Source organism: Nesoenas mayeri, assembly GCF_963082525.1.
Source record: "Nesoenas mayeri genome assembly, chromosome: 3".
In the NCBI taxonomy this organism is placed as follows: Eukaryota; Metazoa; Chordata; class Aves; order Columbiformes; family Columbidae; genus Nesoenas; species Nesoenas mayeri.
The window spans coordinates 60,671,864-60,693,019 of NC_137544.1; the positions used below are offsets into that span (position 1 = coordinate 60,671,864).

A 21,156-nucleotide genomic window follows, 5' to 3' on the forward strand; every position below is an offset into this window, starting at 1 on the left:
GTCTGAATTCCTAAGGTATGACTGTTCTTAGGGGATTCAGTCCAGAAACAGCACTAGTCATAATCTTAAGAAGTTACTTGGAAGGACTAAACATGCTGATGAGGAGTAGAAAACATTTTTAAATTGCACATTCTAGATTTGACAGACAAGCAAAACCAAAATTCTTCTAACAGTAGCCTACATTCTTTTGGGTAAATTATCATGATGCTCAAAGACAAATAGTTCATTTCCAAGATGAATATAAGAATGCACATGCTCGCTATTAAGAAGTAAACACCAGATAAATAAGACTTTTATGATCACTTAAACTTCAAATAAAGTGACCGGTAAGTTTCAAGGAAGCCCAGCTTTCCTTGCTCTGTAGTAATAAATCCATTGGAATGGTGTGACCATTTAATCCTTGTCCATAGCTTTTGAATGCAACATAAGGAGAGTCCCCAGACTCAAGCAACAGAATGGGACTGACATTATCTTAGGCTGCATCAATAGCGTCAGAGGACAGAAAAGAAACTGCAAAGCCAATGGTGTAGTGAGAATCAATGTGTCAGTCCTCATCCCTCTCCACGATCAGCTACTGGGGTGAGAGAGGGAGAGAAAGAGAGAAAGCAGAATACTGTAATTGGCTACGTTTAATTACATGCACACTATACGTATCTCCCACAAACAGTGTTTTCTGTTTGTTTTCAATAATGCTCAAGCAGACATTACATATGTAACGTGAACTAAGCAAGCTTCAAAAGCAGAGTTAGTCTTAAGTACAAAAGCTGACCATAAGGAAAAGGTGAGCACACACACACATTTGCTTTCTGATTTTTTTCTTAATTCAAACATTTACAGTATTAACAAGTAGTTTAGTTACAAATTTCACACAAGAACTAAAGTATGTTTCAGCAGTTCCATTATGGACCATTTAATTTCTAAAGTCAGAAAGACTTCCATTACACACTAGAAAACACTTTTTAGGAATAAAAACTCCTAGAATGGGGTCATGGAGTTTTTAGACAAATGCATAGTAGGAAGTTGTGGGGAGAAGAATGAACTGTGGACCCCTCCAGTTCCCACCAAGCCCAACAATTGCATTGATTTAGAGAATATTGAAAGCGTATTAATAAAAAATGGCTCCATAATTAAAGGACTGAGTTTTTAAAAAAACATTCAAAAAATATATGTGCAGGTCACTTACAAGATGAAAGGTGCTTTGTGCTTGGCTTGTTTGTTTTTAAGACATGCTGAAACCATTACTTTGAACAAAGTACAATGGCTTATTTACTAATACTAAACTGTTTACATGACACCACTTCAGAGCAGCTGGTGATTTCTAGCCTTGAGAAAAACAGCTCTTCTCATGCAAGTTCCCCTTCCTGCAACCTTACCTAGTGAAGGACTACATACAAATATGCATGTTTGTTCTAAGCAACTGGGACACTACAGGACATTCTGATTTCACAGATGTCAGTAGTTTCAACAAGAATGTTTTTTTTTTTAAACTACATTATCGATTTATGTGGAAAAAGCATAAAAGCAGAACACTCAATGCTTCTGTGCCAGCACGCAGTACTACCACAGTGCTTCATTTTCAGTTGTATGTCTGAAGATACAAAGTTACAATGACCATGCAAAAATGAGAACTAAAGAAATATTGTCAGATATTAGGTCAATGTGCTGTGTGTGATGTTTTTAACAGAGGATATAATGTTTTGGAGTCTTAGATTAGATTCCATTATCTTTAGCAGACAGGAAGGGAAGAATGCTGAGCAGCCATGACAAGAGCAAAAATCAACTGAAACATCTCGTGTTATACGGGATAGCTGGTATATCTGTATAAGGCATGAATATAAAATAATTTTGAACCTGCGTTAGCCACTGACAGCTCATGCCAAGTTGTCATGCATGAATATCCAGAATTTAAGCAAACTACTTCTTCATCACAAGAATATTAATTTATTTAAACTCATTTACTAGTTAAATGAAATTGCAGAGATAAATACTACCTGACAGCTTTCAAACCACATCTCAGGTATTTGGTATTACAGAACAGCAAAAGCAAATCTAACCAGCTGTAGCTGGGTAGGCATGTCTGTGTTCCCTGTCCCAAGAAGTCCTCACACTGCAGGCTGCTCGACTGTATTCTCACAGAATACCATCACGCACTTGCGCTGGTTTTAGGCTCTCTCTTAGTATCACTACTAACAACTGCAGGAAAGATGACTAGGGGAAATAGGGCTTATTGACCCAAGAAACACATTCTTGTGTCACTGTGGCCTCACATTTTCAGCTGCTCACAGCTAATACAAGAATCTGGTGCTTTGCGCACCCTTAAACGTATTTATTTTGCAATTATAAAATCTGCAAGTTGGCCTGAGCAATTTAAACATCTAAACTGTCCCTGTGCTATTGGCTACTTATTGGTTACACAGCGTACAGAAGACATAACCTACAAGGAGGGTGCTACTTCAGTGGCTTTTATGATTACAATTCAGAAAATTTAATTAAACAAAATACATTTAACCTTGTAATAGTAAACAGGAAGAGGTCAGTTGTATGTGTATATATATATTATACATGTTGCATGGCACAAAGCACTCATACTGCTGTGCCTGATTTTCAGCTTACAGAACGGTGTTTTTCCATGATATGTAACCACCTGCCATGCCAATTTTTTTCTGTGTATTTCTGTGTCATTGCTGATCCATCTTAACATCTTTGTCTTTACATTTATCCTAGCACCATACTATTAACTGAACAGTCAGTTTAGTTGAAATGTCAAGTACAAGTTAATTCTGATTTCTAAAGGCTTCTTCTAACACGAAGAGAGTTATTTCCTGCAGTGGAGATATCGACACACTAGCAGATCCTGAGCAATAAGTCTCAAACAATGCCTTCCAGGAATGCAACCCAGAACATGCCATTATACAAGTTAATAGAGAGTCTCACTACATTTGAACATAATGCAGAAACAAATCTAAGCCAGCTAACAGATACTGAAGTCTTTCTAGTTGGGCTTTCCATTACACCATAACTATAAAATTTGGCTTTTCCTAAAATTATCAAAACCCTGCTAACAGATCTGTTATTTTCGTGTGAGTAGAGAAAGGAAAAATAGCTATTGTATTTAAATCTTTTGGAATGTGTATGTGCTACTGTAGGTTCATGTCTGATATCTGCAGGAATGGAAGCAGCCCAGAAATTGCTGTATAAACTAACTTTATCTCAGGAATACTCATAACACTGAGAAATGGAAGGACCGAAGTACTAGGATACTGGTTTTCCTTTAAAATCACCAGCTATAACATGCAAACATTTCTGATAATCCTACAAAAAAAGTATTTTAAAATAAAGACAGCTTTGTATAAAAGCAACACCTTGTGTCTGTAAAACAACTTCTTCTTTCTGAACTAAGCTTCATTAAGAGCTATTGTAAACTTTCCTAACAAACAGAAAATACCCACCAATTCTTGACTGCAGGGAAATAACTGGATGGCAGGCATTAGATTCAAAAGTTTTTAAATACAAAAAAATAAAATGCTAATCCTTCAGTTTTCAAAACTATAACCTCATGCTACAAAATTCAGAGGGTTGCGAGATGACAACTTACAAACCACAACTTATGTCACCACCTTTCCATTGCCCTGGGATATATTTTGAGAGCAAGGTAATTCGGTGTAGTTTCTGAATTACGTAACAAAAAGAGGGGAAGATGGCACTTACTTTCAACCTGCTGGAAAACGTGTTTGGAAGAAGTATTGCTGATTTCTATTAAAAAAAAAATCATACTGTTTTAAGAATTAGGATAAAAATGCTCTGGGGAAAAGCAGCCTTTTGAATTTTGAAAACATTTTCTAAAGAATTTGTGCAATCACCTGTTAGATTTTTCTTTCTTTTCCAATGACAAAGAGCCAGCATGCTAATACAAGAATTAACCAGAATGTGACATCTTTACATAACATATCTAAGTGATCCAAATGGATGCAGCTATACACAAATAGCAGCACTTTAAAAAAGAGCTTTTTAGTCACAAGACTTATGTTACCAAGGAAAAAAATGATACAGCTGGTGTTTTTTATATCTTCATGAAGTTTGTTCTCCACAGAATACTGTTAAAAACAAACAAACAAACAAACAAAGCATCCTTTCAAACAGGAAATATAAGTGTTTGTGTATATCACATAAATCACTAAATTGATCATGAAACTTCCTTCCACTCTTTATGGTCTTTTCAGGTGCTACTTTCAGTTCTATTTAATCTCTTTGCATGATGTTGTTACTTTGGCTCAGAACAAACACACCTTGTACATGTTCATGATATAATGAAGACGTTACATTATCTTCAGTAAAACAGTTCTTCCTGAGTCCTGGTTAAACACTTCAGCTATCCTGGTTAGTCAGTCAGCCTGTAACCTTTCACAGGCTGTTCTTCACCAACATCTACCAACATATCTAATGGCACATGAGGCTTGTCATAGCCAGAAAACTTGGGACAGCTGCTTGGAATTACTGTTTGGTGTATTTCTGTGGCAGAAACATCTGCACCTGAAGAGTTACTGGATGTATCCATTTGGGCACTGTCAGATATGACATAAGTCTCCTTTACTTTGTGGTTCTGTTCATCATCAGAAGGTATCTCCCCTGTGCCTTCCTGCACAAACACCTCTTCTGTTTTGGCTGGTGACTCTGGGGAAGGAACAGAAGATTCTCCTTCATGGGAACTGTCAGGACTAACAGTTTCATCTTCTGGCTCCACCTCCAGCGAGGTTACTTCACCATTCAGTGGCAACGCTGACTGGCCAGACACGAAGCTTATCACAGATGCGTATCTTGCCTCCGATCTTGAGTCGACAATGGTGTCTGTGTTCAGGTTTCTTATCACGGTGACCTTAAATGGAGAGGGGAAAAAAAAAATAAATCACTTTTAGTTCCACATAATCTACTAATTTATCTGGTTTATCTTGTGTCAAAGTTTAGATTTTTTTTTTTTTAAAAAAGATTCATGTTTATAGTACAAATGTAGTGTCATTACAAGCAATCCCAACAGAAATCAGCAAAATTAGAATCTGGCATGGTCATTAGCCTGTGTCTATGACTTCAACTGTTTCATTAACATTTTTGTGCAAGCTCTTAAAAATGCTTTCTATGTGCAAAAACATTTGCAAGGACCAAATCCACTTCATGTCACCCACTATATTTTAAGTCATTCGAAGGTTGCAATGTAGAGGAAAATAGTGAAGGACGAAAAAGCTGTAACGCTCTTCAACTAGTGGGAGAAACCTTTCACACTCTATAGCTAATGAGTGCAACTTACAAGGACTGTAATATTTTGTGGCAACTGTGTCAACTGCGATGGAAGTGAATTGTGGAAAGAGATCTTTAAAATGACATGAGAACTTTTATGCATACGCAGTCATCATAAATATGCTGAAGTCTTCCCAGTTATTTCTCCTGTGTTACCAAGCCACCCCCCAAACTTTAATGTTTCACTTTGAAACCACTTCACAGGAAGAACATAACTCCTTCGGTGGCCAGGCTCCAGCTTGTTTTAAATGATGATGACATGCCTTTAGGATGTTTAGATTTTTTTTTTAAGGAAAAAGGGTGTTTGCAAGAATACATATGAAAAACAAAGGATGGTAAATTTTCAGCTGTATGATGGTATACACTAAAGCTAACAGAAAGCATAGGGAGAAAGGGATACTCAATTAATAGTTCACTTTTCCAAATTTTACTATATATATCACAGACTATCAAGTATTGTACATAAGCTTATTTCTTAATAAAATGTACACAATTGCTGATGAGATACTTGGTAAAAAATAAATTGACTGAAGATACAGGTTGAGGCAAATTTGGAAGAAAGGGATGTAGGTACAAGGAGGAAAGGGGGAGAAAAAAAATTGTGTTTAAGAAAAGCAAGAAGAACCACCCAGTCTGTATTAGTGTAAGAACTGAGGGAGCCTTCAGAACCAGATGACAAAATCTGACCGTGCTTTTCAAAAATCTTCCTCGATCAGAAAGTTGTGAGGCTGTATCTTTATACATACACCTTCAGAATGTGCTGACAGAATTTGCCTTCATCTCTCACTGCAGCCCCATACCTTTCCCCTCAGTTGCCCTGATATCTGTTGGTGGTACTGTGGTTTATGCTGGATCAATGAAACTACTGTAGTTTAAAAAAAAACAAGAACAAAACCAAAAACAAACCAACCAAACAACAAACCACCACAACCCAAACAAACACTCCCTGGAGAGCAGAGAGTTTTATGAACAGCTGTGTCAGCACCACTAAGGTGAGGTGATCTCCTTAGGAATCAAGGACTACCACTAGAAAACTAGTAAAAAGAGCATTAAGGTGGCCCCTGACACTGAGAATAAACCACACTACAAACTAACTGTTATTCAGCCATCATTCTCTCTGGATGCTCATTTTCTGTTATGCACAATCAGTCAGAATACGATATCAAGAATATTCAGAGTATGTATGGAAACCACCCATTCATAAGCAGCAGATGCCTTAGTTGCAGAAACCAGAAAATAATTAATAATGTGTAGATGCTGAAAATGTTATGAACAGCTGGTAGAATTAACGTATCTTCTGAAAACAAGTTTATAAAGGTATATGAAAAAATATTGGATATTTCTACCATCCTGACAGTGACCTTGAAGGGACCAGCATATGAAGGTTTATTTTGGGGGGGAAGTAGCAAAAATCTGACTCCAATAGTTACACAATAAGTGACAGGAGAAGGCAATTCTCTGTGTAAGCTGGAATACTTGAGGAATGTGAACTAAAACAAAATGCTGCAGAAACTATGGCTAAAAGCTGCATTCACAACTTCACATCTCTCCCCATACCACAGTTAAAACCAAAACCCAAGTTCTTGTTTCTGTTCTTTTGGGATTTTTACATGGCTCTAAAACCCATAGTCCTAAAATGTGTTAAGGGAATGTCTCATACTTTACGCAGGTTCTGCATTTCACAGTGCCAGCCGGCAAAGCATATATATATATACCCCAAGGACAAAGTAAGCACTATCTATTAAACTATATCCAAGATTTTTGTTCTCAAAAAGGAAACATGTTTTTCTCTTGGTGAGCTTTTGACCAAAGCAGGATGGTGCAGAGACATTCCTATTCCATGAAAGAAGGAAGCCATCAGAAAAAAAACAACAACAACAAAACCCCAACTCTTGTGGGTTTCCTGGTGCCAAAGGCTCTTTAGTAGTCAATGAGTCACGATTACAAGACAATTTAGCAATTCATGCAGTTATTTCCAGCTTCTAAGAGAAGAATCACAGCTTACTAGACTAACTGGAATGCCATTCAAAGCATGTCAGGTTACAAGCGTAATTAAGATACGGTTGCTGTTTGAAGAAAAGCATTTACCGTAGGTAAGGTAATATTTCTCTTTCATACACCTTATCTATTACTAGCAAACTGACAGCCAATGAGCTTAAGCTGGACGTCAGCAGTATTTCCTGGCATGTGCAGGTGCTCAGATATCTTCCTGTCTCCACTGAGAGCATCTGATCTTTCAGGTCTTTCACTGTCCCAACAGACTAGGGAGATGCACCAGTGGAAGGCAGGCTCAAGGATACGTTTAAGTAACATATTCCCACACAGTTAAGGTAATCAGTAACTTCTTTTTTCTTAACTTGCATTTCTAAGGGCTTGTCTACCTATAAATTCCAAGTAACTTTCAGGTGCACATTTTCTGGAAGCAAGTTTGAGAAGTCCATTTCCACTCTTATTAGGACCTTGACAAAATCTGCATGGCCTTTGCATGGTTCCACAACAAATTAATGCTGGCTAAATGTATCCATAGGAGACTACGTTACTGCCCTAATGAAGCAGCGTCTCTCTTGTAAGATGACAATTATTTGTGGTGAATATCAGTCAAAAGTTACAGGACCAACTGCAGTTTCTCCAAGTCAAAAATATATGTTGTATAAACAAAAAGCCAGCCACAAAGAAAACACTTAAGTGGTTCCTGAACATCCACAAGCGTTCTACAAATACAGTGAGAGAGCACAGCCTTGTCATTCCTGTCAGGCTTAGAAAAGGCATCAGTTATAGCTTTAGTATAAGCTAAAAATGAATGTTATGTTGTTCAATCATAGAGTGTTTCTACCCACTAAAATATTTGCTGCTATTTAGAGATAAAAGGCACTGAAAAAAAGACAGTCAAGAGGGAGATGCCCACAGGGTATCAGTGAGTTAAGTACCAGGCTCCTTTTAAAGTGGATAAGCCCTCACCACAAATCTTACAACAAAAATGTAGCACAAGGCAAACCACACACATGAAAAACTGGAATGACTGAAGATGACCAAAGACTGGAGATGGCCTCTTGAAATACTTTCTGTGAGGTAAGTGAAAGAAAATGGACAGCTCTGACTATAGCTGGACTGCTGAAACATCAGATCCCTGTCATCCCACAGAAGACCATAATGATGAAGTCTTGTAAAGGAATCTGTCCCATTTCACTAGATGAAAATGCCTGGGTAGGATACTACCACGCATAAGGATGTTTAAAACATTTAAATGAACATTTTCTCTAATGAAGATAATAATTCAATGCTCATACTGAAATACATTTGCACTGTGTAAGTAGGATCTACACATAACTGACATGTTACTCTTGGGAGTCACAAACTGCAGAACAAGGTCTTGAGATCTAAATGCCACTGGATTTTTTTTTCTTTTCTTTGGGTAAATGAGACTCTCAGCAAAGGCAGCTGCTTGATAATTTTTCTTGCTTATTTTTCCTAATATTGCACAATTCCAACTTGCTGGAAGTCATTCAAATGATGTTTTAGCATCTACTTAAAGCCATCAGGAAGGAGACCACTGGAAGGCAGCAGTCCTAACCAGGACACAGACAGAAAAACTCCCTAGATGTTTCATTTTCAGACAAGCTCAGGTAAAGCATGATGGTCATAATCTGTATGGAAGGAAATGTCTAGTACACATTCAATGGTCAGTGACAGGCTGCCAGCTCCAAGACATCTACAGAGATAACTTCATATCATTAAACTTACTATGAATATTAATTATTTACAATCATATCATTAAACTTACTATGAATAGTAATTATTTACAAATTATTCATTACTTTATTAATTTTCAGTACAAAGACAATCAGTAATTATTCATACGTTATTAATTATTCTTTTAACTTTACCACATTATTCACATCATCTGTATTGAAAATATCCTTATGAGCTCTGCTATTTATATTTGTCACTAGAGACTTAAATGGGAATGGACAGAATCACAGAATATCCTGAGTTGGAGGGGACCCAAAAGGATCATAGATGTCAACTCCTGACTCAGGGCATCCTAGAAGTTAAACCATACATCTAAGAGCATGGTCCAAATGCTTCTTGAACACTGACAGGCTCAGGACCATGACCATATCCCTGGGGAACTTGTCTCAGCGCTTGACCACCCAGGTAACGCTCTTTATGAACAGCTGTTTTCATTTGGCTCCTTAGCAACAAGGCATAATGTGGAATGTGAATCAGATTGTGGTACACCAGAACCCAAGAATCACAAGATAACATATAGCCCAGTAAACTGAGAACATGGGCACACAAAGGAGTTTCTACAAGGTCAGCCAGAGCGTGAACTTGGAGCACGCATCGGGAAGATCACAAGAGTTAGGGAGCACACGTTCTATTTGTGTGATATTCTTTTTCCCGATTCTTTAGGAAGCACTACTGGGAAACCAGAGTACCTATGGATCCATTGAACATAGCACTGTCATTTCGGATGAGCTGTCTTCTGCTATAACAAACAGTCTTTACAAGAATTACTCTGTGTGCATAGGATATAATGTTATGTATTCAGACAGATACTGGTGTGAAGATGAAAAAAGTCTCCAGTGTCTCACTTTTTCTACAGGCCTGTGCGTTTTGGTACTGGTGTATAGTGGCAGATTCAATCAGACAGGTTTATCTCAGCCATTCACACTGTAGATGTTAAAAAATCAGGTATCTCTGAACTAGTTTCATGGCTCCATCACAGTCCATGGAAAGAAACAGGCATTTGAGAGAGACCAGACATGCACATTATTTTAGAATGAGATGAATCACCTTGTGCTGCACAAATTCATAGACTAGATTACTGTTTACTACCAAGGGACCCACCTAGCATCATTGCCTTGGAGATCTCCATTTAGCCAGAGTAATCTCACCTCCTAATATTCTACTACAAAGCAAGCAGGCTCCAGGAGGAGCTACCCTGCAACTATGAGGGAGGCACTTTAAAAGGATCTTGTAGTTGAAGAGCATAGAATTGAAGATCATCACCTCTTCTCCCTAGAAGTCTTAGGAGACTTCCTGCATCCGCTGAGAAGATACTCTTGATAGGATTACCATTTACTACTGCCTCACATGGCAGTTCTTGAAAGCTGTTTCAACTGCTGCTGATTGTTCAGTTACTGTGACTAATGAGACACCAAGAAGGCATTATATTATAAACAGTACTTGTCAGATACTCCACTCTCGCCTGATGGGAAAGCAAGGAGTGCTGCTGCTGCTCTTTGAGGAACATCCACTCTGTTTCCTAAAGATGGCTACAGGGAGCTTTTAAAGCAGAGCAGCTACTGACCTCTCTTCCCTGTGACTGCTCAGCATGAGAACAGACTCCTCTGGTTATTCTTCCCTCCTCCTACACCACTATTACTCCTCTACCTCAGCTCCCCTTACTCTGCACATCACTTTAAGAGCATCGTAGCACTTAGCAGTATTGCAATATTACCATGTAACTAAGGAATTTCACGGGTGTCCAGTGACAAGAGGAAACAGGCACAAAATGAAACGCATGGATTTTGATCTGAATGTAAGAAAACAATTTTTACTGTGAGGGTAGTTAAGCACTGGAATAGGTTGCCCAGAGAGGTTGTGGAATCTCCTTTCTTGGAGGTATTCAAATCCCAACTGGACAAAGTCCTGGGTCTCAGCAACCTGTTCTCATTGACCACGCTTGAGCAAAATGGTTGGACTAGATGATCTCAAAGTTTCTTCTAACCCCAGCGATTCTGTGGTTCTGTGTCTCCACTACTAGAAGGAACACAAACCTGTCTAGGTACACAGTGAGTTTTTAATAACTAAGTTCTCAAACTAGATCAACTACAGCTGCTTCAGTTAAAGAGACTGACGTCTAGCCTAAAACAAACACAAGGCTTTTGTAGAGGCTGTCAGAATATTAGACTGGTATAAATCCTAAATATGTACAAGACCATGGTGTAAAAAAAAAAAAAGAGAGGCATTAGGATGTTATTGTTATAAAAGTTATCTAGTTGGATATTAAAAATATGATCCAGATGAGAAGTCTGAACTTACCAAAGACTTCGGCAGCTTTATGTTGTTCTTCCTCAGGTTCTTGCAGCCATAAATTAGACTCACAGTCAAAATTAGACTCAAGCCCAGAATACCACCACAGAGAATGAATGTGTCTATTGTGCCTAAGAAATGAGAGCAAAATCTGTTAAGAAGTTTGGAAAAATAAACCACTGCTGTATCATTTAGAATAACTTCAGAAACTGTAATAGCTCAGAATGGTTAGCTGTAACATGTGAATTTGTCAATTTACCACCATTTTTAACTCAAGAAAACTTATTCATAAAGCATTATATCAAGTAAATAAAAATTAGAATGACAAAAGGTTTTCGATTTATATTAAAACAATCATGTTTTTATAGAGGTAAATGTATTTTATAACTAACTTTTTCTTCCTTAGAGATAACAAATGGAAATGAACAGATCTGTACATTTTTCCATGTGATAGCATTCTGACGTAATAATTACACATAATCTATGTAAAATAAAATTAAAATGTGAAATCTTCCAAAACATCGAACTGTCAACTATCACTAGTCTAACCCTCCGTAATGTCCTCCCCCTCAATCATACCACTGCTCTTGTGCACAAAAGAACGCACAGGGTGACAACGGGAGATTTAAAAGCAGTTGAAATCCGAAACGAGGGTTTTAGTTCCCGAGGTCAGCTGATCAGATCCTGCTCTGCCGGAGCCGTTCCAGCGGATCCTGAGGTACAAGGGGGTTTTGCGCTTCCTTGGGTTTTGATTTCGCTACTCAGAAGCCCCCGGCAGCCCTTGCAAGAGTGGCTGAAGAGGCGTGGGCATTACCACGGTGACGGCAATCACACGCCCGCTCCTCACTTTGAAAAAGCCTCCGAGAGGGCAGTGTTGCTGCCCACCAGGTGCTGGGAGTGGCAACCAGCTTGTGAAGCAGGTGAGCACCACCCACACTGTGCTCCAGCAGCTCGTGTAGTAGGGTGCAGAGGTGATCACTCTTTGCTTATTAGACCCTCTCACCTATTGCCAGCGTCCCAGACCGCTGCCGACTATGGTCTCCTCCAGAAAGAGAGCTTGTCACAAAAAGACTGTGGCAACTCAGAGGCCCTACCCTGAACCGTGGCTGTTCAGGTCTTGGGCTGCAGGCAGTGCCAGAGCCTGCTGCTGCCAGGTAAGGATGGCCAGCATCCCACCTGCATGAGGTGTGAGCAAGTGCAAGATATGCTCAGCATGGTCGCGAAACTTAAGGAGGAGGTCGAGACACTGAGGTCCATCAGGGAGTATGAAAGGAGATTGACTGGTGGAGTAACTCCCTCCCTCCTAACCAGAAAGGTCCCAGGGAGATAGTCCCCAAAAGGTGATGGACCCCCTGCCCTGTTGGGTACAGGAGAAGACCCGAGACAGCCCCTGCCCTGTTGCTGTTGGGCAGAGGCAGGGGACCAAAAAGATGATGAGGGTTGGAAGCAAGTTCCAGTTTGGCATCACAGGCAACCCCTCTCCCTACCTTCTTTGCTTCCCCAGGTGCCCTTCCATAACAGTTTGAGGCCCTGGATCTTGAAGAAGAGGTAGGTGAGGATGTGGTGCAAGACCTGCCTACAAGGTCACATAGGAAGAGGCAGTTGACTCCACACCTCAAGACTGCCTCAAATAAGAAAGAAAAAAAAGGTAACTGTAGTAGGCAATGCTCTTCTGAGAGGAACAGGGGGCCCAATATGCAGAGTTGACTCTCATCATAGGGAAGTTTGTAGCCTACCCAGAGCCTGGATCAGGGATATCACCAGGGTGCTCCACAGCCTGGTGCACCCAGCAGACTACTGCCCACTACTGATCTTCCAGACAAGTGGGGAGGAAGCTGCATCTCGTAGTCTGAGGAGAATGAACAAAGATTTCAAGGCATTGGGACGGATGGTGAAAGAGTCTGGGGCTCAAGTGATTTTCTCTTCCTTCCTTCCATTTTCAGGTGATGATGTGGGATGGAATAGAAAAATTCAGTCCATAAATGATTGGCTACAGGACTGGTGCTGGCAGGGCTTTGGATTGTTTGATAACGGCTGGTTTTACAAGACAGCAGTCCGAACAGCGATATGTGGGAAAGGTTTATCTCACAGGGGCAAAAGGATGCTGGGGCAGGAATTAGGAGGACTCGTTTGGAGAGCTTTAAACTAGACTTGAAGGGGGATGGGGTTGTAGCTGGGCTTGCACCAGTGGAGCAGCACTCTAGAGTTGATGACCAGGAAGCCTCCCATCACCCTAGGGCAAAAATCAGTGTGCTCAGCTTGCTCCCTGAAATGCCTGTACACCAATGTGCACAGCAAGCGGAATAAGCAGGAGGAGTTAGAAACCTGTGTTTGGTCGGGAGATTATGATCTGGTGGCAGTTACAGAGACATGGTGGGACAGCTCACATGACTGGAATGTGGTCATGAATGGCTATGTCCTTTTCAGGAAAGACAGGACAGCCAGGCATGGTGGTAGAGTTGCTGTTTATGTGAGAGAGCAACTACAATGTATTGAGTACTGTCCAGGCACAGATGAGGAGTGAGTTGAGAGTCTGTGGGTGAGAATTAAGGGGCAGGCTGACAGGGGTGATACTGTCGTGGGTGTCTATTACAGGCCACCAGATCAGGGTGAGGAAGTTGATGAGGTCTTCCTCAGACAGCTGAGAGCAGCCTCACAGTCACAGGCCCTGGTTGTGGTGGGGGATTTTAACTTACCTGATGTTTGCTGGAAGGACTACTCAGCCAGCCAGCCACAGTCTAGGAGGTTCCTCCAGTGCCTTGACGATAACTTTCTGATGCAAATGGTGGAGGAGCCAACTAGAAGAGGTACACTGCTGGACCTCATCCTCACTAACAAGGAGGGTCTGGTTGAAGCAGTAAAGGTCGAGGGCTGCCTTGGCTGCAGCGATCATGAAATAGTGGAGTTCAGGATCTCATGTGGCAGGAACAGAATAGCAAGCAGAATTGCAACCCTGGACTTCAGCAGGGCAAACTTTGGCCTTTTCAAACAATTGCTATGGGAAATCCCATGGGCAAGGCTGCTTGAAGGTAAAGGGGCCCAAGATAGTTGGTTAGAGTTCAGGGACTGCTTCTACCAGGCTCAAGATCACAGCATCCCGACACACAGGAAGTCAAGGAAGTGAGCCAGGAGACCTGCGTGGTTAAACAGGGAACTGCTGGGTAAGCTCAAGTGGAAGAAGAGAGTTTATATAGATCATAGAAGGAGGGGCTGGCCACTTGGGAAGAATATAAGGCTGTTTTCAGAGAATGCAGGAAGGCAACTAGGAAAGCTAAGGCCTCCTTAGAATTAAACCTGGTGAGAGGGGTCAAGGACAACAGAAAGAGCTTTTTCAAATATGTGGCAGATAAAACTAACACCAGAGGCGACATAGCCCCATTGACGAATGAGGTGGGTGCCCTGGTGACAGAAGATACAGAGAAGGCAGAGTTACTGAATGCCTTCTTCGTCTCTGTCTACACTGCCAGAGGCTGTCCTGAGGAGGCCCGTACAGCTGAGACCCCAGGGGAAGGCAGGACAATGGAGGAGTCTGCCCTGGTTGATGAGGACTGGGTTAGGGAGCAGTTAGGCAATCTGGACATCAATAAATCCATGGGTCCAGATGGGATGCACCCACGGGTGCTGAGGGCGCTGGCTGAAGTCATTACTGGGCCACTCTCCATCATCTTTGCTAAGTCGTGGGAAAAGGGAGAGGTGCCTGAGGACTAGAGGAAGGCAAATGTCACTCCAGTCTTCAAAAAGGGCAGGAAGGAGGAGCCAGGTAACTATAGACTGGTCAGCCTGACCTCCATCCCTGGGAAAGTGATGGAACAACTTATCCTGGGTGCCATGTCAAGGATAAGAGGATCATTAGGGGCAGTCAACATGGCTTCACCAAGGGGAAGTCGTGCTTGACAAACCTCATAGACTTTTACGAGGACATAACCAGGTGGACAGATGATGGCAGAGCAGTGGATGTGGTCTATCTTGATTTCAGTAAAGCATTTGACACAGTCTCCCACAGCATCCTTACTGCTAAACCAAGGAAGTGTGGTCTGGACAATCAGTTAGTGCGGTGGACTGTGAACTGACTGAAGGAAAGAAGCCAGAGAGTTGTGGTCAATGGGGCAGAGTCTAGTTGGAGGCCTGTACCTAGTGGAGTGCCTCAAGGGTCAGTACTGGGATCAGTATTATTCAATATATTCATTAATGACTTGGATGAGGGAATAGAGTGCACTGTCAGCAAGTTTGCTGATGACAACAAACTGGGGGGAGTGGCTGACACGCCAGAAAGATGTGCTGCCATCCAGCGAGACCTGGACAGGCTGGAGAGTGAGTGGGGAAAAATTTAATGCAATATAACACTGGCAAGAGTAGAGTCTTACATCTGGGTAAGAACAACCCCACGTTTCAGTATCAGTTGGGGAATGACCTGTTGAAGAGCAGTGTAGGGGAAAGGGACCTGGGGGTCTTGGTGGACAGCAGGATGAACATGAACCAGCACTGTGCCCTTGTGGCCAGGAAGGCCAATGGCATCCTGGGGTGTATTAGAAGGGGGTGGTTAGTAGTTCGAGAGAAGTTCTCCTTCCCCTCTACTCTGCCCTCATGACACCACATCTGGAATATTGTGTCCAGTTCTGGGCCCCTCAGTTCAAGAAGGACAGGGAACTGCTGGAGAGAGTCCAGTGCAGGGCAACAAAGATGATTAAGGGAGTGGAACACCTCCCTTATGAGGAAAGGCTGAGGGAGCTGGGTCTCTTTAGCTTGGAGAAGAGGAGACTGAGGGGTGACGTCATTAATGTTCATAAACATGTAAGGGGTGAGTGTCATGAGGATGGAGCCAGGCTCTTCTCGGTGACAACCAATGGTAAGACAAGGGGTAATGGGTTCAAACTGGAACACAAGAGGTTCCACTTAAATCTGAGAAGAAACTTCTTCTCAGTGAGGGTGATAGAGCACTGGAACAGGCTGCCCAGGGAGGTTGTGGAGTCTCCTCTGGAGACATTCAAAACCCGCCTGGACACATTCCTGTGTAACCTCATCTAGGTGTTCCTGCTCTGGCAGGGGGATTGGACTAGATGATCTTTTGAGGTCCCTTCCAACCCCCAACATTCTGTGATTCTGTGTAACTGCTTTTATCAATTTTATCTCTTTTCTCTAGTGACATTTTAGGCCATATGAAGTATCATGAAAAAGTTTTAAGAGGTTATCAGAGATATAAAGTTGGGTCACTAGCCACCTTTGTTTTATTTAAGTAAGAATAATATGTTAATACCTCAATTTTATGACTCCAAGTTGCTTCAAACTTGAGAAAGTCTATACACGTTTTCCCACTGATAAGACTGAGCAAAAAGCCATTTGTTACAAGAGAGAGAGAGAAAGACAATGCTCCTGAGAATCATGTAACTCAGTGAAAAAATAATTTGTTAATTACACCAATGATGAGGTGCAGTGGTAACAAGTTTTGTTATACCAGTGAAGAAGGAAAAGCACCCCAAAAAAAGTCAGGGTTACTTGAAAATAATACATGATCTTTAGAGGTCTTTAGACCTGGGAAAGTGCATTTGGAAAAGAATGACCATGATTTCCCTTTTTTGTATTCTCCCATAAGCATTCAAGTCATCCCATGGCTATATCAGAGCTCAAATACTTTGTTAGAACCAACTCAGTATGCTCTTATTAAAGCTTTAGAATCCTCTTACTCAGTGTCTGCTTGAGAGGAACATGAATACAGGTTTCTTCTGATGGGGCACCAAACATCACATAGTCTTCTAAAGTTCCCTTCGCTGAAACACAGTAAGTGGAACCTTCAGCAGGAACTGAGATGTTGAGGTTACATTCATCCATGGTACAGGTGACTTCACGGAACTCTTGTTTACTCTGCAAAAAAGTGACAGTTACATTATGTCATTTGACTCAATACAACAATATAAGTGTTACAGTACATTCCACCACCTCCAAAACTGTTAGAACACTACTAGATGTGGCTCCTATATCATCTATATGCCTTGCAAAAGCTGCGTGAACTTCAGCTGTCAGCTACCTTAAGATATTATATTTGATCAGACTGTGGTGCTTTCAGCTACAGTTTGTGCTGTTCTTAGTCTAGATTCACATTCCTAATTCTCTTGTTAAACTTGTAGCTGGATGCATATGAAAAGGTAACTGTAAATAAACATAGCTACTATCATTTTCCTCAAGTTCACCCTCCATGATTGCTAAATAAAGTGGTATCAATATCTTCAAAGGTAATCTTAAATGAAAGATCTAGACAAGTGAAAAGGGCACAAGTAAAGTTATCAATGTTTAAGCATGTATGCAGAAACAATAGCACAGGATCTGGTAACTATCTTGTGCACAGCTAATGCAATAAACTCATTTTTTTGTTGTAAGACACCCACCTGGACAACTAAAATCCAGACCTTCCAGTCACATATGTCACTGTGGCACACTTCACATTTTAGGGCTTCAATAGTCCTATGTTACATTCAACTGTTTACTTGGTATCTGTTTTCTCTGTGTGCCATAGAAATGAACCCCTTGTTTATGCATTTAAGGTAAACAAGTATTTCTGAGTTGAAGTTTTCACTTTGGAACTTACCTTATTTTCACTATCCCGAAAAGTCACGGAGTATGTGAGGTCTGAATAAATCTCTGTGATCCAAGGAACACGTTCCACAGATGGGAATGGAGGATGGTAAATATTAACCATAATTTTATTAACACCCCTTGAGAGACTCAGTTTTGGTGGTCCTATTTTTCCTGCAACACATTGCACCTTTGCTATTAGGCCAACGCTTTTGACATAAAACATGCTACTTATAGTTAGCTTTCCAAAATTCATCTACGATTTGAGAAGAATTACATGTTTAGTTCAATGCTGTTAATATCACACAGCTCTGACACTCAGAAGTAATAAAGATGCATTAGGATACATTCATGAATCTGCTTCTAAAACGGAAACAGAAATTGTCCATGTAGAATTTTACTGTTAAGCAATCCAGCTTTCCTATACACATAAGGCCACAAGAATTCAGCTCACTGACAACAGAAAAAAATAACAAAGCAATTGAAATACATATGTTAATGAGAATAGAACACAGAGTACTGCTGACTAGATCCCACCATACATCACACTCAGCTAAAAACAATACTGTACTGAAACAAAAACTATCTGAAAATCTGAAGAAATGTCACCTTGAGCAACAGTACTTGGGAAGCCTGACTTCCCATGGCAATGGCCTACATGAATTTTTGGTGTCTAATTATCTGACTGAACAGGAGTTTCTTGTTCAATGGGAAAAGGATTTTGTATCTCTCCTCCACACATGGCTACCAATTTTCTGGAAACTGTTCAGCTCAGCATTATTACCATGACCTCTGGCCTTTTGACAGAACACTAGAAGCCAGCCACTGATTCCAAGTCATTAGAGCAATGAGTTGGGAGGAAACCATAGCAGAAAACAAATAAGGACTCCACTCTTTCAGCTCCAGCAATGCACAAATCCAGGTCTGTCTATAGCACAGCCCAAATTTGGGAAAATATCATGGGCAACATCCTGCCTGAAAGCTACATTATGAGAATGGAGCAAGTACAAGAAGAAGTCTCTCAGTCTTCTTCTCACTCTTTTGCATCTGCTTTGCACTGCCCATGCAATGCTGGGGCCTGCCCCACTGCTTTGGACGGGTTGGTCTGGAGTCTAGACACACAAATTACTTTCACAGTATTGACATCAAAAACTGTTACTTCTCCTGAAGCAGCTCAAAGGATTTACATGAAGAAGGAGTAACAGTTGGTTATTCAGCTACAGTGGACTCCTGCAGCTTCTAGATAGTATCTAGACACCCAAAGCTGTCAGTACACAGTATTACAGTGTCAAGCAAGGCATCACCAACCACCTGAATACTACTTAAATGATGCCTAAAGGTACACAAGCTTCCAGTGGCAGTTTCCTACTCTAAACTGGTGTCTGGGACACCAGGCAAGAATATGGGAAGGAAGCCATCAGCATCACTTTCTTGCCTTTAGAAGTCTGGAAAAAAAATACTCAGATACCACAGCAAGGGGGCTAACAAGTCCCTGCAGAGGCAGAAGTCCCTACTGAACAACCATCATGCTTCATTTCATCCTAGACTCATGACTTCATAATATTTCCAAATGAGACACAATAATACAGCAAAAAGGATAATTACTAACATTTTAAATTTGGAGAAAAAATGACAAGGTTTAGTTTATGATGGAACTTACCATGCTTTCGCAAAATAAACTCATCTGTCTCAACATACTCAGACTGTTGTGACCCAACCACAGCTTTAACTCGAAACCAGTGAGATTCAAGGGGCTTATCTATTTCCATTGAGAGATCACAAGAATGAGCCGAGATGTTCACACACGTTGAGACAGCCTCATAGTGACCTGGACTGTAGAAGAGATTAAGTAACACTTAATTTCAATTGCGCAATATTGTACGATACGCTGACTGTGACAAAACATCTCTGAGGGTGACCATGCACTGGCACAGGTTGCCAAGGGAGGTTGTGGAGTCTCCACCCCTAGAGATATTCAAAAGCCATCTGGACATGGTTCTGGGCAGCCTGGTCTTGGTGACCCTGCTTGAACAGGGTGTATGCACCAGATGACGTCCAGAGGCCCGTGCCAGCCTTAATCATCCTGTTTTTGACAAATTTTGCCTTAATTTACACTTAGGCAACTTTCACCCTACCTGATTTCCCCACATAGAAACAAAAGAATTTACCATGGACTGATTGCTTTTACATGCTTCTAGAGAATATCAGGTACAGGAAATGACAAAAGAACTTACTTGTAAGGTTTGATTTCCACAATAAAATGAGGAGTTTCAGACGTAGATGGGTACTGCCAATGCAAGACAGTTTTGAAATTTTCTGATGTTACTACAGTCTGCATTGGTGAAGGCACTAGAAGAAAGAGAACAATTGCACTTTGATAAACAGACCTAGTCAAACACACGAACAGTCAAATATATTTCTAAATTTTGGAAAAGTCAACATGCTAGAACTGACTGGAAAAATTAGATGTAAAATCACAAATACTTCCCCCCAAGTGGATTGGTTTGTCACCAGTATGAACACACATGAGCCTTACAGGCTGATTTATTATTCTTCTCTCCTGCAGAGACAGTTTTCTTCCTGTTTGCAACCCAGAACCTCAGATAACCCCATGCTAATTGCAACTAAGTCCATCAAATAGCCCAGTTCAGGTTCATAAACTGTGATGATTTTACCCCTGTGTTGATATTGTACAGATATAGCAGATGACACACAGTATGAATTTAATGAAGTTACAGAAGATTAGCCCAGGTCCTGTAGGTTTTTCTTTCTCTTCAGGAACTGTATCAGAGACGAGGTGGAGAGAGAGAGAGAGAGAAGCTCCCAAAGCTGGAGTATCGGGGTCTGCGCTTCACAGGAGTCCTACTGGATGCTACCACCTCCTGACTCAGCCTCGCCAGAAAACAACAAGCCTGCTGGGGAAAGCCTGGATTCAACATCCATTTCTGACAAAGCCATTTTTACCACTTCAGCAGTATTTTCAGAAAGCTGTGATGTTAATAATAAAAATAAACTACTAAGACTTGTAAGGAATTTGAACACTGAAGCTGTAATGTAGTTGCATATACAGGAAAGCATTTGAAGTAACATTTAATAAAAAACATTGGAGGTAATGCAGTAAGCGATACAAAACCAAAAAGCAGCCTTGATAGTTTACTCCTACAGTAAGCTTCTGTTGTAAGCACTAACAGTGACAGATATCGGGGGGAGCAGCTGCAAGGGAAGGAAAATAACATAATTCTGTAACTATTGAAGGCTGAA

The 21,156-nt window shown here is 40.9% G+C and overlaps 1 protein-coding gene across 2 annotated transcripts in view; it reads right to left on the reverse strand.

Annotated features, from left to right (window-relative positions):
• Positions 1-611: 611 nt before the first annotated feature.
• The window catches only part of IFNGR1 (interferon gamma receptor 1), a 30,330-nt gene continuing 9,785 nt past the window's right edge, over positions 612-21,156 (reverse strand). Inside the window, exons 2-7 of one of the 2 annotated variants that reach the window (XM_080341380.1) lie at positions 20,130-20,244; positions 19,556-19,728; positions 17,909-17,961; positions 17,010-17,187; positions 11,338-11,459; positions 612-4,873 (exon numbers count right to left, since the gene is read on the reverse strand). In XM_080341380.1, coding sequence (XP_080197506.1) covers positions 4,379-4,873; positions 11,338-11,459; positions 17,010-17,187; positions 17,909-17,961; positions 19,556-19,728; positions 20,130-20,244 — 1,136 coding nt within the window. In that variant the 3' untranslated portion in view covers positions 612-4,378. Of the gene's footprint in view, positions 4,874-11,337; positions 11,460-17,009; positions 17,188-17,908; positions 18,070-19,555; positions 19,729-20,129; positions 20,245-21,156 lie in introns of both variants that reach the window. The other variant, XM_080341379.1, reaches the window with a different exon arrangement.